Below are 27636 nucleotides of genomic sequence, written 5' to 3' on the forward strand. Positions count from 1 at the left end.
TTCTCCCCCTCGAGGCAGAAAACATGGAGTCGCACTCAGAAAAACAATTCCAGCACAGCGCAGCGGTTAGAATTCCTTCATGGTTTTATTCATCCATGGGGTCAGAAAAACAAAAACCAACGCGTTTCGACAGCGTCCGCTGTCTTGATCACGGTCAGTGTGTGGGTATTACTCACAGTATTTTGTAACATTTCCTATTGCTGTAGGTGCCGCCCCTTTTGGGTGTATCCCAATAAGCATTATGGGAGTTGTAGTTTTCCCCTATTTACAAATCTTCATTTCATGATTTGACAGTATTTACACTATTTTACAGATTTTCGAGGTGACGTCCCGCCCTCCAGTGGGCTCACAAAATACATTGTATTGTCAACATTGTAGAACTTACAATATGGGATATGTTTAGTCACTACATGACCATTATGGGCGTTCCACAATTCAATGTGATAAATTACTAATTATCCCGACAGATTTTTGAGATGACGTCCCGCCCTCCAGTGGGCTCACAAAATACATTGTATGGTCAGCATTATAAAATTGGCAATATGGGATATATTTAGTCACTACATGACCATTATGGGCGTTCCACAATTCAATGTGATGAGTTACAATTTACTTGCATTGCTTTGTGTGAGTTTCTATGCCAAAAGGTGAGGGAGGGTAGTGTGCAAGGAAAATAAACTAAAACAAATTTTAAAATGTAACTGGATAAGCGAGAGGAGGCAGAGTATTTATAGCATAGCAATTAAGTACTTTCTAGTCCATTTATAAGTGAATATAAAGTTCTTCAGATTGATTGAGGCCCAATGGCGCCATCGTCCTGAAAGAAAGAATGTGTCTGGATTCTTTGCGTCTTAAAAGTTTTTCCATATGACCACCTCTGTCCGAGATAGGCATCGTTTCCAGACCCCAGAAGCGCAATTGTTTCCAGTCTCCATTGTGTTGTGCCTCCATATGTCTAGCAACTGCGTTGCTTCTGTCCCTGTGAACTGTTGCTCGTACATGTTCTAGAATTCTTTTCTTTAATTCACAGATGGTACTGCCAATATACCTTAGGTTGCAAGGGCACTCAATCATATATATTGCGTATTTGCTATTGCAGGTAATGCATTCTTGAATTTTCCAAATTTTTTTGTTTGGCATTGTTAATTCTGTGGTTGGTTTTGCGATCTCGCATACCTTGCAATTATAGCACTTGACGAAGCCCCGCGTTTGTAGCCAGTTTTTCTTTTTCTTGGTAGGTTGGAAATGACTGTGGACCAACTGGTCCCGTAGGTTTTTGGCTCTCCTGTATGTGATTACTGGGTGGTTGCCCATTTTGTGGCCGATTGTTTGGTCTAATTGAAGAATTTTCCAGTTCTTTCTCAATATACGGTTTATTTGTTTGGCCTCCAAACTATAATCCAGGATTAGTCTGATAGGCTCCTCTTCAGTGTTGGCCTGTTTTTGTTTCTTTTTCAAACACTCTGTTCGTTTAGTTTGGTTGGCCCTTTCCCAACATTTTTGTACCGTTTTCTTGTTGTACTTTCTTTTTTGAAAACGTTGTCTGCATTTGGAGCTTTGATCTCGCCATTCTTTATTCTCGCTGCAAATTCTTCTCAATCTGAGAAATTCCCCGTAAGGGATGCTTGAGATTAATGATTGCTGGTGGAAGCTGGTTGCTTCCAGTGTGGCGTTGGTTGCTGTATCTTTTCGATGGAGTGTGGTTTGTATCTGGTTGTTACTGATATACACTTCTGTATCCAGGAAAACAGCTCGGTTGTGGCTTATGGTATGGGTAAATTTTATGCAGGTGGTACTGTTGTTAAGAATGGTAAAGTATTCCATGAAACTTTCTTCCCCTCCGCCCCATACGATGAACAAGTCATCGATAAACCTTTTCCAGGTGATGATATGCTTGGTAAATCTTGTATGTTTTTCATGCCAGGCTGTTTTCTCCTCCCACCACCCCATAGCAGTGCAAGCGTAGTTCGGGCTAAAGGAGAAGCCCATCGCGGCTCCGTTCCTCTGTCGGTACAGTTTGTCCCCAAACATGAAAATATTGTTGGTTAGCACACTTTTTATCATTGTCAGGAGCATTTCATTGTGCCTGTGATAATGAATATTCCGTTCTTTGAGAAAGTGGTCACATGCCTGTAGTCCTAAGTTGTTATCTATATTAGTATATAGGGCAATCACATCCATAGTGATCATGATGTAATGAGGTTGCCAGGTTAATTGTTCCAACACTCCAAGAAAGTCAGTTGTGTCTTCGATATATGAACGCAACGTTTTGACTTGTGGACTCAAGTAGAAGTCAATAAAGTTCGACCATGGTTCCAACAACGATCCATTGGCTGACACAATAGGTCTCCCTGGCGGTTTAGTGGCGTTCTTATGTATCTTCGGCAGAAAATACAGAGTTGACGTTTTTGGAAAGTCCACTGTTAAGTATTTTCTTTCATCAGCATCTAGTAGGCCGTCATTCTAACAAGAAAAGATGGCAACCTCATTACATCATGATCACTATGGATGTGATTGCCCTATATACTAATATAGATAACAACTTAGGACTACAGGCATGTGACCACTTTCTCAAAGAACGGAATATTCATTATCACAGGCACAATGAAATGCTCCTGACAATGATAAAAAGTGTGCTAACCAACAATATTTTCATGTTTGGGGACAAACTGTACCGACAGAGGAACGGAGCCGCGATGGGCTTCTCCTTTAGCCCGAACTACGCTTGCACTGCTATGGGGTGGTGGGAGGAGAAAACAGCCTGGCATGAAAAACATACAAGATTTACCAAGCATATCATCACCTGGAAAAGGTTTATCGATGACTTGTTCATCGTATGGGGCGGAGGGGAAGAAAGTTTCATGGAATACTTTACCATTCTTAACAACAGTACCACCTGCATAAAATTTACCCATACCATAAGCCACAACCGAGCTGTTTTCCTGGATACAGAAGTGTATATCAGTAACAACCAGATACAAACCACACTCCATCGAAAAGATACAGCAACCAACGCCACACTGGAAGCAACCAGCTTCCACCAGCAATCATTAATCTCAAGCATCCCTTACGGGGAATTTCTCAGATTGAGAAGAATTTGCAGCGAGAATAAAGAATGGCGAGATCAAAGCTCCAAATGCAGACAACGTTTTCAAAAAAGAAAGTACAACAAGAAAACGGTACAAAAATGTTGGGAAAGGGCCAACCAAACTAAACGAACAGAGTGTTTGAAAAAGAAACAAAAACAGGCCACCACTGAAGAGGAGCCTATCAGACTAATCCTGGATTATAGTTTGGAGGCCAAACAAATAAACCGTATATTGAGAAAGAACTGGAAAATTCTTCAATTAGACCAAACAATCGGCCACAAAATGGGCAACCACCCAGTAATCACATACAGGAGAGCCAAAAACCTACGGGACCAGTTGGTCCACAGTCATTTCCATGCTACCAAGAAAAAGAAAAACTGGCTACAAACGCGGGGCTTCGTCAAGTGCTATAATTGCAAGGTATGCGAGATCGCAAAACCAACCACAGAATTAACAATGCCAAACAAAAAAATTTGGAAAATTCAAGAATGCATAACCTGCAATAGCAAATAGGCAATATATATGATTGAGTGCCCTTGCAACCTAAGGTATATTGGCAGTACCATCTGTGAATTAAAGAAAAGAATTCTAGAACATGTACGAGCAACAGTTCACAGGGACAGAAGCAACGCAGTTGCTAGACATATGGAGGCACAACACAATGGAGACTGGAAACAATTGCGCTTCTGGGGTCTGGAAACGATGCCTATCTCGGACAGAGGTGGTCATATGGAAAAACTTTTAAGACGCAAAGAATCCAGACACATTCTTTCTTTCAGGACGATGGCGCCATTGGGCCTCAATCAATCTGAAGAACTTTATATTCACTTATAAATGGACTAGAAAGTACTTAATTGCTATGCTATAAATACTCTGCCTCCTCTCGCTTATCCAGTTAAATTTTAAAATTTGTTTTAGTTTATTTTCCTTGCACACTACCCTCCCTCACCTTTTGGCATAGAAACTCACACAAAGCAATGCAAGTAAATTGTAACTCATCACATTGAATTGTGGAACGCCCATAATGGTCATGTAGTGACTAAATATATCCCATATTGCCAATTTTATAATGCTGACCATACAATGTATTTTGTGAGCCCACTGGAGGGCGGGACGTCATCTCAAAAATCTGTCGGGATAATTGGTAATTTATCACATTGAATTGTGGAACGCCCATAATGGTCATGTAGTGACTAAACATTAACCCTGGGCGAAGAACTACGCTCCGTTCGCGGAGCTTGCGGAGTTTTGGCAACTCCGCGTTCTACGGAGAACGCGAAGCTGTCGATTACTCCGGGATCCGGTGCGTAGCGTAGTTCTCGTGCGCTGAATAACATTATCGCGTGCGCCGGGGGTAAGTTCGCGCGATATTTGACGCGATCACGCACTTTGGAAATAAGGGAACGCAAGCGGGCGGGACAAACCTCTTGAGTAACTTAGCGCGCTAGCTATCTCGAGCATGCAGGCAGCGCCCCGAACACGCGCACCGCGCTCCCGAAGACGAAAAACGGCGCGCGAACGGGTCTAGCAAGCTACTACGCATGTCCGCGGAGCTACGTGTAGCTCGCGGAGTGCAAGTGCGTCTTCGCGTAGCGTCGCGGAGTGCGGCTACGCGAACTACGCCCAGGGTTACTAAACATATCCCATATTGTAAGTTCTACAATGTTGACAATACAATGTATTTTGTGAGCCCACTGGAGGGCGGGACGTCACCTCGAAAATCTGTAAAATAGTGTAAATACTGTCAAATCATGAAATGAAGATTTGTAAATAGGGGAAAACTACAACTCCCATAATGCTTATTGGGATACACCCAAAAGGGGCGGCACCTACAGCAATAGGAAATGTTACAAAATACTGTGAGTAATACCCACACACTGACCGTGATCAAGACAGCGGACGCTGTCGAAACGCGTTGGTTTTTGTTTTTCTGACCCCATGGATGAATAAAACCATGAAGGAATTCTAACCGCTGCGCTGTGCTGGAATTGTTTTTCTGAGTGCGACTCCATGTTTTCTGCCTCGAGGGGGAGAAACTTTGTGGAATAGAGAGCAGTTGGGCTCAACTGCAGGAGCGACGCGACCACACTTGCAGCGCCGATTTGGGAAAGGAGGGAGCCATGAGGAGATGAATATATATATATATATATATATATATATATATATATATATATATATATATATATATATATATATGTTGTTCCCTTTAAAAACCAAAGGTTACAGGGACATTATAGTAAGGCTCAGATTTCGCTAATCAAAGGACGGTAGTAGTGGACACAAGGCTCGAACATCAATGTTTAACATGTAAAAATGGGCTGTCAAGTACACAAAGCGATCTAGACAAATCAAGAAGCAGAGCGATATGTAACGGTGCCACTCAGGGTTAAAAACACCCTACTACCTCGGGTACAGAAAACATAGGTACCCACAAAAGTAACCTGTGACATAGGATATACCAAGATATACCCTGGCACTCCTGATATTTAAATTACAAATATGTTACCTTATTGAGTCTGAACTAATAGAACAGAAGTCTACTTTACCACAGGAAAACACCAGAGATTTGTTTATACAAATATTCCTAAAAGTTTATTCTATACAAAAGTTCCAATTTAGTTAAAAACATTTCAATTACAGTATTTGACAGGACTGAGTACACTACAAAGGCACACAAATAACCGTGAAAGAACGCTCCTTGAATAGTAGTAACGTGAATCAGTCCACGTAACAGAACACGAGAACAGCCAACACGTGTTTCGTCACATCCGTGACTCCCTCAAGGCTCTGGAGAAATAATTGCGTTTTTAGATGACAGTAGTTCGCCAATAATTTCACGCAGTAGGTATGTCACTTCAGATTCCAAATAAGGTCTGAAGGTTCAAAATTCTACCATGAAAGTCCTAAATTACCCGAGTCAAATCCCAGATAGTGCTTTTAATAGGGTCTTTGAGATGGAATTCACATCTTATGCCCATGGAAATTCAATAGCCGCCGGGTATTAACTGTAGTACAAATTCATAGGCAACTCCTGACGGACTCTTATAAGCCCATGTCTTAAACGTGGAATGGCAAACAATTCAATGCATATCAAATGCGATACTGACGCATCGAAGTCCACGATTACGGACGGTCTGCTATAACAGAGAGGGGCTTATCATAGCTCTTCCAACTAGCCGTGTGTTACTATAAATACAGCTCTTTATTGAATTGTTCGCCATTCCACATTTAAGACATGGGCTTATAAGAGTCCTCGTATCTGTTACAAGGATTGATTCACGTTACTACTATTCAGGAAACGTTATTCCACTATTATTTGTGTGCATTTGTAGTGTACTCAGTCCTGTCAAATACTGTCATTGAAATGTTTTTAGCTGAATTGGAATTTTTGCATAGAATAAATTCCTGAATATTTGTATAAACAAATCTCTGGTGTTTTCCTGTGGTTAAGTGGACTTTTATTCAATTAGTTCTCACTTAATAAGGTCACATATTTGTAATTTAAATATCAGGAGTGCCGTGGTATATCTTGTTGTAAGGCTCAGATATCATTCTCGTATGAAACCAGTGAAATTCAGCAGTTATAGTTACCTGAATTAATTATAACATACGCCCCATGCGATGCACTGCTAATGACCTCACATATTACATAACTCATGACATGGTCAGTGATATCAATGAAGTGTTTTTCTTAGCTTGTTGGTTTCTACCTGGGCTGTGGTTTTGAGCCATAAAGTGGAATATAGTGCAACAAGGAGAAAGCGTAATAGAGGAAAAGATCCTAGTGGAACTGCACCACCAGGGGATGCACAATATGTCGTACAGTGGTGAACACAAGCCCTCTTTCTGTATTTATATACTTGGACCCTAGACAGCAGTTTAGCGTGAGCGTTGTGTCTCATCTTCTCAAAACGACTTTCATCCTATTTTGAATAAGTTTTATTAATTGGGTTATCGCCACTTTTAAAATGAAATGGTTTCCTCTTGCCATGATACATCATCCTGTAGTTGGTTGTGCAATACGGGAAAATGTATCAGTTCATTTTTTTTACTGAGAGACACAGTCTTTGGATGAAAATTAAGGTGTTTCGTCTGGGGGCCTTGGCGGAAATACAGGGCACTCAGGGGTGGATCAGGGCCAGGTGCATAAGTGTTACCAGTCCTACATATGTGTACTACAGCCTTGTACTGTATTGTGAATTGTTTTCTACCACATGCTATATGGACAATGTCTTGTACTGCATGATACTATGAGCACAGTTAAAAAAAAAGATTTAAAAAAAGAAAAGAAAAATAAGGTGTTTCCTTTATGGATTGGCCACAATGTCTGGTTGCCTTTCTGTGATGAATTTATTAGTCTATATCCGCGGTTCTTAACCTTTTGTCTTCCGCGGACCCCCCCGTGAACCAACACAGAAAGTCGGGGACTCCACATAAGTAATTCCTGAGATTGGAAGCTCAAATAATACACACAAACAAGTGTGCATCAAACTAGTGTACACTGTATGACATATTTTCTTAAATTCATTAATCAAAACTTATGCAAAAATAGAACATTTAATGAAAAGGCTAGATTTTAAATTTTTTTAATTGAGTTTTATTCAAAAAAGACAAAGGGCTAAGCTATTCGCTAGAATATGATTTTTGTATTTTCTACTCCAATACATCCTTTCTTGGACAGCGTTCCTCAAACTTCTGCTTTGCAGCCATAAGAGCTCTAACCAAACGACACATATTTCTCCTCACTCAGACCATGCCACGTTGAAGAGGAATCAACAAAAGCTTGTGGTCTCAAAGCAGTCAGTGGTTCAATTCACAGTAAGGACTGATGAGCCACACAACTTTGTACCACAATAGTTCCCTAGACAGCTATGTTTACTCAGCCCCTGATGAATACACTCCTTTGAGCATCTTACTTGTTGAGCTCAAGAAACAAGTGCTTGTGTTGCTCCCTAAAGTTTACCCTCTTTAGTCCTGGTGGAATACCACCTGATCTTGTGCCGTTTTCTTTACTGAGCGCTTAAACTTACCATACTATTGTGACGTATCTGTGTCTTAAAAGTCTGAAAATAGGAATGTTTTGAGCACCAGCGACCATAGAGTTGAACTTTGTCGCAGCAGTGCAGCCCACAAGCCCTATATTTGTGCTTTGTTGCCTACATTTTGATACATGTTTTGTATGTTTAGCATGGGCATTGCATAGTCTGTCACATGCAGAGTTAGAGCTTGTCTAGCAGAAGTATTTCCTACTTTTTCAACTATGTTTTGCTTGAAGTAAAGGTGATCTAGAAATTAAAAGCTAACCGTATTAGACTGCTCGTTGTTTTTTGTTGACTATATAATTTTTGCCAGAGGTCTTTTAGAATATAGAGAACTTGTATCCAATTTCTGCAACTTTTCTCTTTCAGGTCCAGCAATGTTTGAATCGTTTAACAACAATGAATTTGGAAAGTTCAATTCAAGACTTTGTCGAGTTGTTCCCAAAGTAAGTAACAGTGGTGAGAATCAAAGCATTTCACCTTAAAAAAACGATATTCATGTCCATAGTTTTTTTTGCTATGAAAAAGTTTATTGTAAATGTGATCCATGTTTATTTGTTTCTTCCTCTTCAGTAAAAAAGATATGGAAAATACTGAAGTTTGCTCAGTTCCTAGTCAGCCCTTGATCGAGTTTGTGGCAGTGAAGATCTTGGGTGGTTGCAAATTGTTACTGCGGCTACTGGACTCCTGCTGTAAAGCATTTCAGTATCCTTTTTCGTTTCAGAATAGGTTTTAATTTTTACATATGAAATATTAAGTCTGACATGAATTGTAAATAAACCAGAGCGTAGCAATTGTGTCTAGTCTTAGTAGTGGATAACAAATGCATGTAACAACATGGCACATGTACAGTGACTACAGAAACACCACAGCTGCATCTAGCTTGCCAGAATGCAGCAGCATCTTAAATCCCTCTTCCTAGAACATGAGATCTGAAGTAGGAATACTCTCCCATGGCAGTCCTTCTGTTTCATATTCCAAAATTGCTTATCTTCTATTCTACCCATCCCTCTTCCCCCTTCAGCATAGAAAGCGAATGCTTTACAAGTTACAAACCTTTGAGGATGCGGTCTTCTCAATTATATAGCCACCTCGGGTATATCCACACCAATTGCTTAATTGATGCCTTCCTCTCAATAAATTGTTAGCCAGCCATTCTTCAGGAGACATTCTAGAAGAGATTTGAAAATGGAGTAGATCTCCCCATTTACAAAGGAATGACCCCACCACGAGGCACATAGAAATGATTTTTCACACCTAACTTCCTTGAGCAAATTCTGTGATGTGGCAGATTATTCAGAGTCTTACTTTAACCCGTTGCGTGGGCCGCCCGACACACACCCACTCATTAATTCCCCAGCACCGCAGCGGAATTTGCGCTGTGGTCAAGGGGTTAAAGTTCAGTTGATTTAGGCCAGATATCCAGTTAAAGTTGATCATCCCAGAGCCATGACTTGCTACTCATAGGCACTTGTTCTTGTGTTTCTGCCACTCGAAGTTTGGTTGGTGAATTACATTCATGAAGATTGAACAACGGTTTCTTTTTACCTGGTAATGGGACAGGGCACGTGTATTGCTGCAAACCGCTTCTGCCTGTGTTTCAGTGGGCTGGAACTCCACAAGGAGCCATCCACTACAGTACTTTTACCGTTGTTTTCATGTACAGCCATACTTCATTAGTGACAGTTTTTAGTTTGACTTTGTGCAGGGTGTAATAGCAGCCTAGTTTTTAGGATACTGGTGTAAATACAACTAACACCTTGAATTTGGGCATCTCTGTTCCATGGTTGGTTAGGAGAAATGGTAGAGATCTTAAAGAGCAAGGAGAGATAGAAGTTTGTATATTTTTGGTGAAACATTTGTCCATCGCACAAGTTGGTTATGCACAAGCCTTTAGCTTTCTGTTTTGGTACTGATTCTGCCCCAAGGGTTGTATGTCACGAAAAAAGTGGTATTTTTTTGCCTAAGCTCTTCCCATTGCCATGATATGTTTTGGCACATTTAAGAGATTGTTAGTTCTCCTTCAACAAAAAACATACTTGGTCAAAACACTTTCTAGATGTAATCACATATAAAAAGATGTAACATCACAGTGATCTCTCAATTGATTTTAAATGAATGCTAATGTATTACAATGATATGATGTCAATTTATACAATGAAATGCAAAATCCCAATAAAAAATGTAAACGAAAAAAAAAAAAGATGTAACATCTGACTTTGGCTGATTGTAGTTCACCCTCGGTTCTTCAAAGGAATATTTAGTAAGGAATGCTCATGCTCTGTTTATATATACACAGCATTGAATAGTATAGATGAATTTTGGAGCATAAGCAACAACTTAAAATACCTGTGACACATATTTCTCAATGTAATCTCTAATGCGTGCACCTAGGATATTTCCCCTTATGGAATTGCCTAATTATAACTTGTTACATTTGCTGTTATGCATGCTGATTTACAGCTGATTTACAGCATGCCCGTATACCTCTGAATTGATTGGCAATGAGCATGGCCTAATACAGCTTGATGGGACGTATGATCCATTCCTGCAGATTTTGGTAATGTTTTCCAGCCTAAGTATGTCACTTGTAATTTCAAACCAGTGGGTCTTTGGAGAGCTCAATATGTGTCTTATTTATGCTTTAAATGGCATATAAATGAGGGTGCAGACAAACCTGTCCACAGCAAGTAGCAACAGTCCTGCTGCAGACCAGACATTAAAGAATGCAAATGTGAGGATTGACAACAAACTGTTGGAAAATCCAGGTGACGAAGGAAAAATTTCTTAGCTATCATAACAGAAAACTTCAATTCTATTAAGGACTTGGAGGCGAGGATTAGGCTTATCTCTCTTTGCTTCATTCCAAAAGTAGAGTTATATATCAATGGGGTAAACCTATAGACCACTGGACTCGGGTAAATAGTGGTACACAAAAGAATGGTCACTGTGGAAATGATTTGCAAAATATCAGATAACACATATGTGGAAAATGCACATAGAATTATGACAACAACAGATAACAAATGCGATGAATAACTGTGATTTAATAAATTAAACCGGGGTTTTCAAAGGATCAACGATTCAGATGATAGAAAGTATGTCAACATCTACATTTTGTAAAAGCAGGTACAAATAAAGTGACAAGTGCAAAAGTTGGGGTCGGTGCAGGTGATGTGGAAGGGGAAGGTAGTGCATATATATACATCCATAATTGAATTAGAAACCTATCCTGCCAGATTTCTGGCATATACAATTAATGCGACAACATAAACAAAGGAAGCAGTTATAGAGTTACTGTCAACCAGATTTGGTGTGGAAGAAAAGGGAAAAAGTCGACGTTTCGCTTGTCACTTCATGCTGCAGGGACTACAAGGTTTATCCTGTGAATGACAGCAAAGAGTGTTCTAAGATTAAGCGAGGTGGAGCGGTGCGGGTCGAAGCCAGATAGAGCCAGGGATATAATAAATTCCATTAATCTGGACAGGAGATTTGCTATGATTTTAGCTAAGATTTTGTAGTCCAAATTTAGCAGGGACAGAGGCCTATATGATCTAAACTGGGAAGGGTCTTTACCAGGTTTGGGAAGGAGTATTATCACCGCCTCACGGAGTGTAGGGCGGAGCAATGCTTTTCTAAAGCCTCCGCGTATACCTCTATGAGTTGCGGTGCGAGTAAATCTTTATACTCCTTGTAGAAGTCCCCAGTGAAGCCATCCAACCCGGGGGCAGAGGAGCCCCGAAGGCTGTCGATGTCTCCCATTACGTCTGCTACCGAAATGGGATCCGCCAAAACATCTTGCATATGTTTTTCAAGATAAACCAGAGCGATCTCGTCAAACTTTTGTTCTTGTGCTTCGTGAGAGCTTGGAAGTGTACAGGTTTGAAAAATAAGCCTTGAATTCGTTATGAATGTCGATTGTGGAAGTGAGAGAGCGGTCGTCTGCAGTGCGAATCTCAGTGATGAATGCTTTATAAGGCGGACGTAGCATCTGGGCTAAAACCGTACCTGGTCTCTTGCTTTCCCTGTATCGCTTAGCAGTCTGGTATTTGCCCAAGTATAAAATTTCCCGCTCAGCTGTTTCCCTGTAATCAGCCAGCAGAGTCAAGCGCTGCCCTTCATCCGCGGGGCTTAACGACTGAGCCGAGACACTGTCTAGCACCGCAAGTTTCGTTCTATGCGTGATAAAGTGGTTCGGAGATCTTTAAAGACCCCGGCGTGTTTAGCAATACAAGCACCCCTGATGACTGCTTTGAACCCCTCCCAAAGCACTGCCCAGGAGTCTACCGAACCAGTGTTAATGGAGAAATATTCTATGGCCTCACAAATTTCTGCCTTAAACAGTTTGTCATGTAACGTGCGGCTGGGGAAGCGCCATTGACGTTCAAAGCCCTCAAGGCGGGGGATCTGTAGGTGTAGCAAAACCGGGGAGTGATCGGAATGTCAGAGGGAGCGTTTGCACCAACCAGAGACGTCCGGGGTAAGCAGCCAAAAATCTATCCGAGTCCAGGTGTTGTGGGGGCCTGAATAATGTGTGTATTCGGTAGTGGCATTATTGCGTGTGCACCAAATGTCCAAAAGTGCAAACTGCTCACAAAGCTCCAGAAGGGCGTGACGTGGGTGCGGTTTTGTGTCTGGAGCAGTGGAAGTGCTATAAGGGCAGGACTTAATAGCAAATTGAAGTCCCCGCCTACTAGTAAAGTCTGCGGCGCCTACCTAGCTAGCTGGGCATGAAGAGCATGGAAGAAGTCTGGAGAGCTGGTGTTAGGGGCGTGCACACATACAAGAGCAACTTGGAAGCCAAATAGGGACCCTGCAACGATAAGATACCTGCCCTCCTCATCTCGGATGATTGAACCGAAACTGAATGGGACCCTCCTTTGAATCAACATGGCCGTCCCTCTCGCATAGTTACTGAAGTTGGCAAAATATCTGTGTGTCCCCCAGCTAGCACCAAAGCGTGCCACGTCAGTTTTGGGGAGATGCGTCTCTTACAGGAAAGCGATATCCACATTGTGTCTTAAAAGGTAATGGATAACCTGTCTCCTCTTGCATGTGTTATTGAGGCCCCACACATTCCAGGACACCAGGGACAGGTCTGAGGGGCCAACTATATTACCCAACCTGCCCATCTTGGCTCAACATCAACATTGTTATATTCAATAAGGGACAATAAAACAATATGTACAATAGTGAACTGAATGCATTGCCAATAAACATTTTGTGCAACCATGTACACCCCCCACCCAGCCAAACCCCAGAAGAAGTGTGGCCAATCCCAAAAGAAAAATTGCTCATAAAGTACCGATTAACTTTGTGTATGCATGACAGTCCCCAAAAAAGTTACCCTAAAACAAGAAGAAACAAATCCGAAGGAAACACCAAGGGTGGTGGCAACCTCAAGGCACTAAGCCAGCTATCTAGAATATAATATAAGAGGATGGAGAACATATTCCTAGTATTGAAATTTGCAGCAAGACATAAACTTTATGATGAAATTAACCCAAGCCAGAGAACAGGTCTGCACTAGCGTCTGAACCACTATGGGGAGGAGAAGGATTCCCTGCGCTTTTTGAGGAGTTGGTTTTGTTTCGCTTATGAGCCTGACAAAATTCCTGTGCTTCAGTAGTACTATCAAAAATGCGAGACCTCCCACCCACATCAACTTTCAATCTAGCAGGGTACATCATGCCATATCTCAAACCCAAGTTCCTAAGGGTAGCCTTGACACCATTGAATTTGCGGCGGGCATCCTGCACCATGGCTGTGAAGTCTGGCTAAAATAATAATTTGGAACCTTGCCAGTCAATGACCCCATGTTCCCTAGCAAGACTCAAAGTGGAGTCTCTGTCAGGGAAGTTCATGAGGCGTGCGATGATGGGCCGGGGCCTGAGTGATCTGTGCGCCCTTTCTATCACGAAGCCAGGGTTGAACGATTCTTTGCCAAACAAATCTGTTAACAAAGTCTCGACAAACATGTCCATACGACCAGTGGAGGCCGTCTCTGGAACACCAAGGATGCGTATGTTGTTGCGCCTGCTGCGCACTTTGAGGTCCTCGTTTTTTATCGCCACTTCTTTGAAGATGTGCTCCACGCGTTCCAGTTTCTTAACAAATTGGGCTGTTTTGTACTCCATGTCAGAGATGCAGTCCTCAGCTACATCAAGCCTCCGGTCGTGAACCTGTATCTTGGACCCAAGGCTTGTGATGTTTTGATCAAGTAAATCGAACCTGCTATTCAGTGCTTTGAATCTGGCCCTCATTTCCTGGAGAAGAGAGGTGGCCTGCTCGGGAGGGGAGGGGGGGGGGAAGAGTCCATTGGCGTGCTCTGTGTTTTGGTCTTTGTCCGCCATGCTTGAGATGTGAGGGGGAGCGTCGTCGACAAGTTTTTCAAATGGAAGCGTTCTTTGAGGTCTATTGCGCGAGGTAGCAGGGCCAATAACAGGGTGGTACAAAAGCAGGATTCCCACAGAAAGAGCGCCTCGATCTACGTGTGCGCTCCTTCGCCATGCCTCTCTGCAGGGAGCTGAGACAGATTGTGGGCCCTGATAGAAAGAGGATGTGCCCCAAGGAAATTGGTGAAGGAGCAGTAGCTGTTTGAGGGAGGAGAGTGCAGAGAACAGAGCCAAGGCGAGGAGATCCAGCCAGGCTAGGGCCGGACGGCAGAGGCAGGCGAACCGCAGCAGCCAGATGTAAACGTGGTCTAAGCGTGTAGGGCCGGCCCACGCTCGAAATCCGGGACTCAGCGCTACGCTGGTAACGCTCAGTACAGTTATTGTGTCCACTTTGGCCAAATGGGAGGCTCCCACCTCAAGACGATTAAGAGATGGAGCATGGCAAAAGCACACCCAGGGGATAGGCAGGTCGTAGGCCAGGTGTCTGCCAAAGTGTATGTCTCTGCTACAGTCCTCGACCTCCAGTAGGGCCGCAGAGTGAAGGAGGAGGCCGCTGTCCCGCAGCGGGGCAGCCCCAGCAAGCGCCGCCATTTTGCGTTGGGGCGCCAGATAGAGCGGGCGGCAGGCTCGTCACACGTTATCTCCCCTCACCAGGAGTCCCAGCTCGTCTCGATCAGGTAGTCAGAGGACGGGCCCTGTCCCCGCTTCCAACCTGCATTAGGAGAGGGTGCGAGGCTGCCAAGGGAATGAGGTAGTGCGGCATTGATCGCTGAGAGTGGGGGGGCGATACCCGCCAGTCCCGCCGCAAGCGCCTGCCCGCCCCCGGGCCGAGGCCCGCTCACCCAGGTCAGCAGAGTTTCCACCGCGCAGGTCCACCAGCCTCACAATAGCGCAGCTCAATTTTCAGTAGGCCGCTCCAGCGGGGGGCCTCACGTCGCGGTATCTCCGGTCAGGGGGCAGCTCGGGATTCTGTTTTTTGACCGGATGGGTCTGGTGATATTCCGCTCAGTGGTGCTTCGTGTCTCGCGGCATCAGTAGGGCTAGTATCGGTGGAATATGTGCAGAAGCTGGCGAGCCCGTTGGAGCTTCAAAGCCAGGCGGCCATCTTGGTCGCCGGCTCGGCCAAGGCCTAAAGGCAGTTTACTAGACAATTATTCTCTTTGGCCTAATTTTCAAGGTGAGATTCCGGTCATTCCAATGTTGGGATCAAGTTCTTGCTTTAAGCAAACAAAAGGTGACACTGGCAATCGCTTGGCTCTTTCGCTCACCATGCCACCTCAGTTTGGACCCAGCCATATGCAAATCATTCTTGACCCTGCTTCTCATGGGGACAGTCCAGCCCTGAAGACAAGCAGTCCAGGTCTGGTGTTGCCCTATTTATGGGCTCATCAGCTCACTGTGTCACCTGAACCGAGCTGTGCCCGGCTCTGTTCTGGATCAGGAAGGACCTGGCCTGGCAGTTCGGGCTGGACTGCTTCCGTTGTAGCAGGATCAAGACTGAATTGCATATGTCTGGTGCCAAATTGAGGTGGCGTGTTGTGCATATAAACGAGGAGCTTGGATGTGGGCCCGAGTAATTACAAGGGGCTGAGATTATTTCAAGCATTCCACCCATCACTTTTTTGTATACACTGATGGACAATGACCCCAGTAGTCCTGATGTCATCACCTATCTGTGTCTGTGCCATATTGTCAGAGCTTCTTTTGAACGCCCATGACACCCAATGAACATCCAGCCATCTTCTTGACCTCCATTCCATTTTAGTTTTTACGTTACCACAATGTGCTGCCACCAATCTGGTCAGTGTCGCAGTCAAATGACAAGACTGTACCATCCTAGACTGCCATGCACTGACCTTTCTGGTCCATTTGTGGTAGGGAGTGGGACCGAGAAACCAGCTGTTTAGCATTTACATGCTGCAGGTTTATATTGTGCACTCCTTGGATATTTGTTGTCATTTTTCATAAGATATCTATTTATCCTTAACGTGATAATTCAGTTTGACTGTTCAACATCTGTGTCTGAAAGAATACATAGTACTCAATGTTGTTGTGCTAGGATTGCTCAGCAGATTATGGTTTGTATTACTCACATATAAATATTCTTTGAACCCATAGTATATGATGTCTTGCACACACTTACTCAGCATTGTTGGAAAGGAATATTTGCTAAGAGGATGAAGGAAGAGATATCAATGCAACAATGTCATAAGCAGAGCATCAATGCTGAGGATTGGGTAAATAGAGCCATTGCCAAATCTTGCTTGTTTTTTTTGTAGTTGTAATTTGTCAGTGGACTTGGCAGGGTAAAGGTTGGCAGTTAGAAGTGTACTTGGTGACTGCAGCATCCTCAAACCTTACTGCTGCTTTGGTTATACAGTCAAATGTTTAATTGAATTTTTATCCAGACCTATTGTCAACACAAAATCAGAGTGGGCCCTGGAGCTGTAAGCCCTCACATACACATCTTAAAACCACAATTAGTTTTCCAACTTTATTTTTAAATTAATAACTAGATTTCGTCATAGAGTATTACAACATGTGACAAACAATGATGCTTGTCTTTCAATGAAACAGCTGTTTGAAGTAGAGGAAATATGATCTCATATCCTGGTAGGAATCCTTAGGATTCTGAACCGAAAATGAGCATTGGTTAAACTTTAGCTTAAGAGTGCAAGATTAATAAATGGATGGTTCTGATTGTAGAAGGTACTGGTGAAGTTTAAGTGTTTTTAAATTGAAAATGAAATGGTCTGGGGAAGTATATATTTTCTGTCTCTTTGCTATTTAGATTTTGCCCAGGTTTCTTTTCTGAGATCTCACCAACCTCTGTGGCGGATGTTTTTCAAAATTACTTTAAAAAAAGATTTGTTCATGGGGTACATGTTTGGCTGATGTCAGATATGGGGTAAACATATTAGAAAATAGGATAAACATGCTCCTTAGACATGCAAAAGCTTTTTTCAATTTGATATCATAGAATGGTGAGGAGGTCAGGAGAACTGTGTAATTATTTATGCTCAGTTCTACTTCTGAAAGCATTCTCTCTCCACAAACGCTAAAATCTAATAGAACTGTCTACTGAGAAGTCATCCGTTATGATCACTCGTTAGAGCATATTATATCCACTCAATGAATTGAGCTTTCTGCCTCTGACTGATGTTTTTGATCTGGTCTATTTTTAGGTCTCGGCAACGAGAACTATTGTCGCCTAGTAAGCTAGCAAGGGACTACAGAGAGGTGGACGAGCCGACCAGGGTCTGTGGACGCGCACAAAGGCAGGCAGGCAGGCAGGCAGGCAGGCATGCGCCAGACACACACAGACAGACAGACAGACAGACAGACACACGCACGCACGCACGCATGCATGCATGCACACACACACACACACACACACACACACACACACACACACTCTCTCTCTGCCGCCCCCCCACTCACCGGGCTCTTTCCCTCCGCATCGGGTCAGTCACGGCAGAAGGCAGACTCGTGTCTTCTCCGGCGATCTTCAGCTGATGTGCACGCCCACGCTGCGTCGTGCGCGCCCACCACGCTGTATCGCGCCCGTTGATCCTCAGCTTGTTTACAATAGCGATCGTTTCTTCCGCTAGCACTCCGTGGCATCTCAGACGCACAGCAGGTAGCATTAGCACCTCTTGTTTTAAAATGCGTTTGTTTATCTAGGACGGACACGTTTACTGGTTGCTTGTTTTTAAGTGTTCTCATGACGGAATGGTTCCGTCATGAGCACACTTGCACTTGTGCTCATGAGTGAACCATTCCGTCATTAGCATGGAAGGTGTTAAAGCAGATGTTTGTAAATATTAATTCTGTTGAAAAAATAGAAGTGTGAACTGTCGAGGGAATATGAAAGTCATTGGAACGTCTCAATACCAAAAAAGAAACGGCGAGTGTGCATTAAGGCAAACCGAAGCCTGGACAGGGGATTTAGCAGGAAGGGAGCTACGCAGAGTGCGGGGAATGAGGAGATGTAGTTTGTAGGGGGAGGTGGACCACAGAAAAATAAATATGGAGTGCAGGGACACCCCGTCCACAACTCTCTCTGTCACATGAGGCGTACTGACAGGCCTAGAAAGAAATTAAGTGCACACGCTATTTTAGATGCGACGTGGACTGACTCTGACTCCCGCTGCGCAACTTCCTTTTATTATTCCCTGATGTCACCAAGGGCAAAACTAAACATGCACTGATGGCGGGGGTCTTCCACATGCACTACCTGTGCATTTGGTACCGTCGTCCGGGACGTGCTCCCAAATTTGGCACAAAAGTCGGCACTTGGGTTAACACGCGGGAAAAAAGATTAAACATTTTGAATAATCATATAGGTTTGTTTTTTTAAATAGATGTTTATTCATTTTCAGCAGGTTATACAATTGAGCGTTAACTGACATTTGTAGGTTACTACAGCACAGGTTACAGAAGCGGCTGTGGTGAAGTGTCTCACAGTAACTCAAAATAATATTTTTTAACCAGTATTGACAATTTATAACTTGGACGCAAAGCTTACTGTTTCTATCGGTAGAATTGCAGATAACTGAATATTTTCCTTCATCGACTGCCTTATATTCGGGAATAAGAACTGTTTACGTGCCGTCAGGTGTGGGCGAGCAAGTGTGAGGTCAGGGAGTGTCGGTGGAGGGGAGAGAGAACCCCATAGGCTGTGTGTGTGCCCACACAGCGCCTACACATCCATGTCCAGACAAGGGTTTGTAGAGTGTGAGGATATGCGGTATGTGTGGTGATTTCACTTCTACTTGTGGTGGTGCACAGGGCGAGGGAGCATTCTATGTTAGTTGAGACAATTGTGTGCAGCTTAGTTTCGATGGCAGTCAAATATTCTTGCCCTTGTCGGGGATTGATTTGTGAGGGTAGCCTAGATGCATCTAGTGAGTGTGACTCATGTTCTGCGACAAGTACTCTACGGAGGTCCTGGAGCCATAATTGGGTGCTGGGGCCTGCTCCGACTTCCAAGACATAGCTATTCTGCGCTTTGCCTGCACCAGTGCTAGGTCCAAGAATTTATTGAGAGTCTTGCGCGGTGCGTTGGCGTTCGTTATTCCCAGCAGAAAATGTGGTCCCTGGGTTGTTATCGGGGTGCCTGCTGCCTTTGTTAGTGTCCCAGCCACCTCATCCCAAAATGGTCTGCGACATGGACACGTCCACACTATGTGGGGAAATGGTGCCTCTGGAGCCAGACATATGTCGAGGTGGGATAAATGCGTGCAAGCCTGTATGGTGTTAATTATGTATGGTGGCGATAATTGAACTGTGTATACTTCAGCCTAGCATTTGGTGATTGTTAGACGGGGACCTGGAGGGTCGGCCGAGCACAGTGATCGCACAGACAGGTAACTTCCCCCCCACAGATGGACACCACACAAAGATCAGGGTAACACCTTTTATAGGCACTTCTGGTAGTAGAGTGGTACGATACAAGGCGATCAGGACACGATGATCCTCTCAATTCTAGTCTCTAGTAAGGGAAGGGGGTAGCGGGACAGTCTTGGTACCCACGGGTACGGAGGTGTAACGGTGATAGCTCTCAATCCTCGAGCTCGGTGTTCGGATGGGTCAGACCGCGGCAGCGCCGGCAGGTCCCGAAGAGGTCGTAGGTGGCAACGGGCCGCGGCAGCGCCAGCAGGTCCCAACGAGGATGAAGGTTACAACGGGCCGCGGCAGCGCCAGCAGGTCCCACGAGAATGCAGGTTGCAACGGGCCGCGGCAGCGCCAGCAGGTCCCACGAGGATGGAGGTTACCACGGGCCGCGGCAGCGCCAGCAGGTCCCAACGAGGACGAAGGTTGCAGAGGGCCGCGGCAGCGCCAGCAGGTCCCACGAGGATGAAGGTTGCAGAGGGCCGCGGCAGCGCCAGCAGGCAGGACAATAGTTCACAAGGCAGGGCTGTGGCAGCGCCAGCAGTCCGTCAAGGATGAGTTCTTCTCGGTGTCTCTCGACTCCAGGATACAACTGCCTTCCTGTCCTGGGGCGGCCTCAGTTATAGGTCTGGCGCCCTTTGATGTCCGGACCCTCGCTCTTGGAGGTCGGGAGGTCTGGGATGAGGGAGTCCAGACACCCAGCAGGGGGGTGGAGCCAGCGCCCGAGGAGGCTGGGGGTGCTCGGCACCTGGCGGGGGAGAGCCATCGACACTTCTTACTCCCATTGACCTGCCAAGTGGTCCGTTCACCTCCTGGGTGGAGGGTGGTGCCGGGATGTCGGGGCCTGGCCAGGCCCAGGGTTGGGGTCGGGCTGAGGCCGCGCGGCCGCGTGGTGCCGTGTCCAAGATGGCGGCTGGGCCGGGCAATGGTGCTGACGGTGGCCCGGGCCCTGTCCTGCGGGGAGGGAGCGAGCCCTTCATGTGGCCTGTCCAACATGCGTCCCCCCCAGCTGAAGGCGGGGAGAGTCACCCATCTTCTTGGGGACTTTCCTCGTCGAGGCGGAAAAAGCGGGACAGGCCATCCGCTTTGGCGTGGTCTTGGCCAGGACGATGCTCCACAGTGAAGTCCATCCCCTGCAGGGAGATGGACCATCGCAATAGTTTGGGGTTCTCCCCCCGCATCTGCATGAGCCATTGCAGGGGCCGATGATCTGTCTGTACCCGGAAATGGGTTCCGAAGAGGTACGGCCGGAGCTTCTTGAGGGCCCATACCACTGCGAAGGCCTCTCGCTCAATGGTGCTCCAGCGCTGTTCTCGGGGCAGTAGGCGTCTGCTGATGAAGGCCACGGGTTGGTCCACTCCTTCGGGGTTCAGTTGGGAGAGGACGGCCCCAATACCATGGTCGGAGGCATCGGTCTGCACAATGAACTCGCGGCTGTAGTCGGGGGCCTGGAGCACCGGAGCGGTGCACAGGGCGGCCTTCAGCGTCTCGAAGGCCGCGTGACAGTCGGGAGTCCAGTTGACTCGTTTTGGGTTGTTCTTAGACGTGAGTTCCGTGAGGGGCCCCACAATGCTGCCATAGTCCCTCACAAACCGCCGGTAGTATCCGGTGAGCCCCAGGAAGGCTCGGACCTCTGTTTGTGTTTCGGGGGGTTGCCAGGACTGGATGGCAGCTACCTTGAGTTGGAGGGGGGGCCACCAGACCGCTCCCCACTTGGTGTCCGAGGTAGGTCACGGACCCCTGGCCGATTTGGCACTTGCTGGCCTTTATGGTGAGGCCGGCCTGTTGGAGGGCCTGCAGGACCGCTCTGAGGTGGTGGAGGTGGTCGGCCCAGTGGCGGCTGTATACCGCGATGTCGTCCAGGTAGGCGGCGCTGAATTCTTCGAGGCCCGCCAATACCTGGTTCACCAGTCTTTGAAAGGTGGCTGGAGCGTTCTTCATGCCGAAGGGCATCACTCTGAAATGGTAGTGTCCGTCCGGGGTGGAGAAAGCGGAACGTTCTTGGGCCCTGGGGGTGAGGCCGATCTGCCAGTAGCCCGCTGTCAGGTCAAAGATGCTTAGGTAGCGGGCTGCCCCCATGCGGTCGACTAGTTCATCTGCTCGGGGGATAGGGTGAGCGTCGGTTCGGGTGACCGCGTTCAGCCCCCGATAGTCGATGCAGAATCGGAGCTCCGGCGTGGTGCCCGGTGCCGCGGCCTTGGGGACCAGGACGACCGGGCTGGCCCAGGGACTGTCCGAAGGCTCGATGACCCCGAGGGCGAGCATCTTGGAGACTTCTTCTTGGATGCATGTACGTACCCGATCCGGTACCCGGTACGCCCGGTGTCGGACAGGAGGACTGTCCCCCGTGTCCACGTCGTGCAGGCACCAGGAGGTGACTCCGGGTGCGAGGGAGAACAGGTTTGCGAACGGCAGCAGGAGGGCCCGGCAATCTTGACGCTGCTCTGGGGTCAGGGCCTCGGAGAGTCGGACCCCGTCCACCGAGCCATCTCTTTCCCGAGTCCTCAGTAGGTCAGGGAGGGGCTCGGAGTCTCCTTCTGTGCCACTGTCGGTCGCCATCAGCAGGCTGAGTTCTGAGCGCATGAAGTGGGGTTTGAGCCTGTTGGCGTGGAGGACCCGGAGGGGGTTCCGGGGGGACTCCAGGTCGATGAGATAGGTGACGGGACTCCTGCGCTCGATCACCTTGAAGGGCCCCGTCCATTTGTCTTGCAAGGCACACGGTTCGATGGGGGACATCACCCATACCTGCTGACCCGGTTCAAACTCGATGGAGGAGGCATGTTGGTCATACCACTTCTTCATGTCCTCTTGACTGGCCTCCAGATTGGCTTTAGCGATCTCCCTGAATTTCCGGGTCTGATTGCGGAGGGTCAGGAGGTATTTGTAGACGTCCGGAGGGGTCTTTAGGGGGGCCATTTCCCATTCCTCCTTCACTAGGCTGAGAGGCCCGCGAACGGGGTGTCCGTACAGGAGTTCGAAGGGGCTGAAGCCGAGGGACTTCTGGGGGACTTCTCGGTAGGCGAAGAGGAGGCACGGTAGTAGCACGTCCCACTGGCGGCGTAGGGGTTCTTCCAGCCCCATGATCATCCCCTTGAGGGTGCGGTTGAACCGCTCGACTAGTCCGTTCCCCTGGGGGTGATAGGGGGTGGTGAAGCGGTAAGTGACTCCGCACTGCTGCCAGAGGGATTTCATATACTTTGAAATAAAGTTCGTACCCCTGTCGCTGACGACTTCCCGGGGGAAGCCCACTCGAGAGAAGATCCCCATCAAGGCTCGACCCACTACTGGGGCTGTTATCGTACGAAGGGGGACCGCCTCAGGATATCGGGTAGCGTGGTCCACCAGGACCAGGATGAAGCGATGCCCCTGTGCTGTTCGGGGGTCCAGGGGCCCCACAATGTCTATTCCCACCCTTTCGAACGGGGTGGTCACCACGGGGAATGGTTGTAGGGGTGCCTTGAGTTTGCGGCCGCTCTTCCCGCTGGCCTGGCAGGTCGGGCAGGACCGGCAATGGTTGGAGACGTCATTTCTCATTTTGGGCCAAAAAAAGTGAGTCACCAGGCGGTGGTAGGTCTTGTCTGGGCCCAGGTGCCCGGCCAGGGGGACATCATGGGCTAGGTTCAACAGGAAGTCTCTGAAGTGGAGGGCCACCACCAGCACTCGCCCGGCCCCCAGTTCTGCGATTTTCTGTTCGCTGTACAAGAGATCATTGTCCCAATAAACCCAGTGGGCCCCGGTGGTGTCTCCTTGGCTCTGGGTGAGCGCTTGCTGTCGCAATCCCTCGAGGGAGGGGCAGGTCTTTTGCGCCTGCCGGAATTGTTCCTGGGTGGGCCCCCCTTCTTGACGCCACTGAGCCAGGTCGGGAAGCTCGGGGGGCTGTGGGGACCCCTCTGGGGCGGGGTCCGGGTGGTCGGTCTGGAGGAAGTCGTCTTCTGGAGTGATCGAGGGCGGAGGGGCTGCCCATTCTGGTTCTTCTGGTCTAGGGATGGTGCGGGTGGCCATGGACCGGGTGGTTACGCACGCCCAGTCCGGGAGACCCAACATCCCCAGATGCTCTCTTCTTTCCACAGCGGCCCACGGGGAGCTCTCGAGATCGTTCCCCAGGAGGCAGTCTACGGGGGCATCGTCACGGACAGTTACTTTCAGCATGCCGGACACTCCTCCCCATTCGAAGGGGACGCAGGCCATCCGACACAGGCTCTCCGAGTTATCTGCCGATCGGACGGGGCAAAGTACGTTTGGTAGGATTTGTTCTGGGGTCACCAGGTGACAGCGGACGGCCGTCACACTGGCCCCGGTGTCACGCAGGGCCTCGGCCTTGCGCCCATTGATGCTCACCCATTTGCTGTACTTCCGAGTGTTGGCGGGCAGGGGAGTCCGCGGGACCATGTCTCTTCCTCCCAGGCATGCCAGGGTCATGGCGGCGGGTTCCCACTCGAACTGCTCCGACTCATAGGTCTCCGTGTCTTCGGAGACTTGTTCTTCTCCCAGGGCGGCGGCCGCCATCTGGCGGGGCCCGGGGACCTGGTTCTTCGGGCAGGTCGGGTCACTGGCATAGTGGCCGACTCGCTGGCATCGATGACACGTCACGTTAGCTCGGAACCCCGGGCGCATCGGGGGGTTTCCCCGGCCTACTGGGGCCGGGGTGGCGTTAGTGGGTGCGGCCGGGACGGCGTCTCTGCCCCGCCCCGGGCCTCCTCCTCCTCCTCCTCGGGGACGATGATGACCTTGGTTGGTTCTGTTCTGCTCATTCGGCCCACTCCGGGCCACTCGGGTGCTCTCCCACCGGTCAGCCTCGGTGGCGAGCTGCCGGGGTTCAGTCAATTTACTGTCGAGGAGGTGCTGCCGGAGCTCGACGAAGCAGTTGTTGGAGAGGTGCTCCCACACAATGAGATTGAAGAGTTGTTCGTAAGTGGTTACGTTGTTACCCTTGATCCACCCCTCGAAGGCTCGGCTGAAATAGTTCACGTATTCCAACCACGTCGTACCTGGGATCCGGGTGCAGTTGCGGAACCTTTGGCGGTACATTTCGGGTGTAAGTCCATATCGACTGAGGAGGGCGGCCTTCATGTGGTCATAGGACGTCATTTGATGGTCCGGAAGCTGCAGCAGGGCATCACGACCCTCGTTGACGAATCTCCCCCATAGGCCGGCTCCCCAGTCACTTCGAGCGACCCAGGGCGGTCATGGCAATCTCATAGGCCTTGAACCACTGCTGTATGTCGTCGTTCCGGTGATATTCTCGGACCACATCCTTGGGGATGTGGACCTTCTGCTCGGTAGGACCCGGGGAGTGCGGTTGCTCGGGCACCCCTAGGTTTTTGTTCAGTTTGCGTATTTCTATCTCCGCTAGTTTGCACTCGTGCTCGTATGCCAGTCTTTTTTCTTCGAGGTCTCTCTGTCTCTGTTTTTCCTCTCGCTCTTCTCTGAGCCGTAAGTGTTCTAAGTTTATTTTTTGTTCCGCCAGTTTTAATTCTCCGTCTAATCTGAGTCGTGCCAAGTCTAACTCGTGTAATCTATTTTTTTCCCGCTCTTGGATCTCTTCACGGGACGGGCCTGTTCTCCGTTCCTCCGTCCGGGTGGTGTTGACTTCCGGGGCTGCGGGGTCCCGGGGGGTTGCGGTATTTGTCTCTGTCCAGGCCTCTAGGGCGTTTTTGAAGTCTTCTTTTGTGCTTAGCCCTGTGGTAGCAATGCCTAATTGTTTGAGCTCTCGGTGGTTGTATTCCTCCAGCTTTTCCATCTGGAACTTCTCCGCCGATCCGCTCTCTTTGGTCGTCATTGTGGTTTTAGTCGTAGGGTGAGTTACTGTCTGTACGGTACGCGTTGGTTCGGATCGCGCCGCTAGCCACCAATGTTAGACGGGGACCTGGAGGGTCGGCCGAGCACAGTGATCGCACAGACAGGTAACTTCCCCCCCACAGATGGACACCACACAAAGATCAGGGTAACACCTTTTATAGGCACTTCTGGTAGTAGAGTGGTACGATACAAGGCGATCAGGACACGATGATCCTCTCAATTCTAGTCTCTAGTAAGGGAAGGGGGTAGCGGGACAGTCTTGGTACCCACGGGTACGGAGGTGTAACGGTGATAGCTCTCAATCCTCGAGCTCGGTGTTCGGATGGGTCAGACCGCGGCAGCGCCGGCAGGTCCGGAAGAGGTCGTAGGTGGCAACGGGCCGCGGCAGCGCCAGCAGGTCCCAACGAGGATGAAGGTTACAACGGGCCGCGGCAGCGCCAGCAGGTCCCACGAGAATGCAGGTTGCAACGGGCCGCGGCAGCGCCAGCAGGTCCCACGAGGATGGAGGTTACCACGGGCCGCGGCAGCGCCAGCAGGTCCCAACGAGGACGAAGGTTGCAGAGGGCCGCGGCAGCGCCAGCAGGTCCCACGAGGATGAAGGTTGCAGAGGGCCGCGGCAGCGCCAGCAGGCAGGACAATAGTTCACAAGGCAGGGCTGTGGCAGCGCCAGCAGTCCGTCAAGGATGAGTTCTTCTCGGTGTCTCTCGACTCCAGGATACAACTGCCTTCCTGTCCTGGGGCGGCCTCAGTTATAGGTCTGGCGCCCTTTGATGTCCGGACCCTCGCTCTTGGAGGTCGGGAGGTCTGGGATGAGGGAGTCCAGACACCCAGCAGGGGGGTGGAGCCAGCGCCCGAGGAGGCTGGGGGTGCTCGGCACCTGGCGGGGGAAAGCCATCGACACTTCTTACTCCCATTGGCCTGCCAAGTGGTCCGTTCACCTCCTGGGTGGAGGGTGGTGCCGGGATGTCGGGGCCTGGCCAGGCCCAGGGTTGGGGTCGGGCTGAGGCCGCGCGGCCGCGTGGTGCCGTGTCCAAGATGGCGGCTGGGCCGGGCAATGGTGCTGACGGTGGCCCGGGCCCTGTCCTGCGGGGAGGGAGCGAGCCCTTCATGTGGCCTGTCCAACAGTGATACAACTCTGGGATGATTTATGCATTGTGTCCATTGTTTATCGGTAATATTAGTGGACAGTGCTGTGTCCCAATACTCGTACAATGGGACCAACAGGGGTGTCGGATCAGGCCTAAAAGAGTTGTAAATCGCTGTGATTGCACACCTACCCTGTCCATGTGTTAATACGGTTTGCAGAGGCTGGGAAGAGGTAGGTTTGTTACAAGTGTTACCCCATAAGTATAAGAAGTGCTTTGACAGGGTGGTGTAGAGCAGGAATATCTCCGGTGGTATCCCATAAACGTCCACCAAACCGTGAAGTCCTGTAATTGCAAATCTGCAAACAGGTCTCCCCATATGTCCGGTCCCGCTGCCCTCTAGGCTTCGATTTCTGGGTGCCCATAGTAGGTGTAGGTTCCAGGAAGGACCTCCAACAGCAGATTGGGAGTGTACGGTGTAGACCACCCCTTGGGTAGCATGTATTTTAGCCAGCAGCATCTTGCTAGCATTAATAAATTGCCCTTTTTAGGTCTCGGCAACGAGAACTATTGTCGCCATGTAAGCTCCCAAGGGAGTACAGAGCGGTGCACGAGCCGACCAGGGTCTGTGGACGCGCACACACAAAGGCAGGCAGGCAAGCACACACCAGACTGACACAGACAGACACACGCACACACACACACACACCCTCCCTCCCTCTCTGCCCACTCCCTCTCTGCCGCCCCCCCCCCTCTACCCCCACTCACCGGGCTCTTTCCCTCTGCAGCGGGTCAGTCACGGCAGCAAGCAGGCTCGGTGTCTTCTCCAGCGATC

The 27636-nt window shown here is 48.4% G+C and overlaps 1 protein-coding gene across 2 annotated transcripts in view; it reads left to right on the forward strand.

Annotated features, from left to right (window-relative positions):
• The window catches only part of RMP64 (ribonuclease MRP subunit p64), a 165578-nt gene that overhangs the window by 36980 nt on the left and 100962 nt on the right, over positions 1-27636 (forward strand). For both annotated transcript variants that reach the window (XM_078657506.1, XM_078657507.1), the window contains exons 3-5: positions 8498-8574; positions 8702-8833; positions 16524-16601. In XM_078657506.1, the coding sequence (XP_078513632.1) occupies positions 8498-8574; positions 8702-8833; positions 16524-16601 (287 nt within the window). The remainder of the gene's footprint in view (positions 1-8497; positions 8575-8701; positions 8834-16523; positions 16602-27636) is intronic.

The sequence above is a fragment of the Lissotriton helveticus genome, chromosome 8 (genome assembly GCF_964261635.1).
Source record: "Lissotriton helveticus chromosome 8, aLisHel1.1, whole genome shotgun sequence".
Classification (NCBI taxonomy): Eukaryota; Metazoa; Chordata; class Amphibia; order Caudata; family Salamandridae; genus Lissotriton; species Lissotriton helveticus.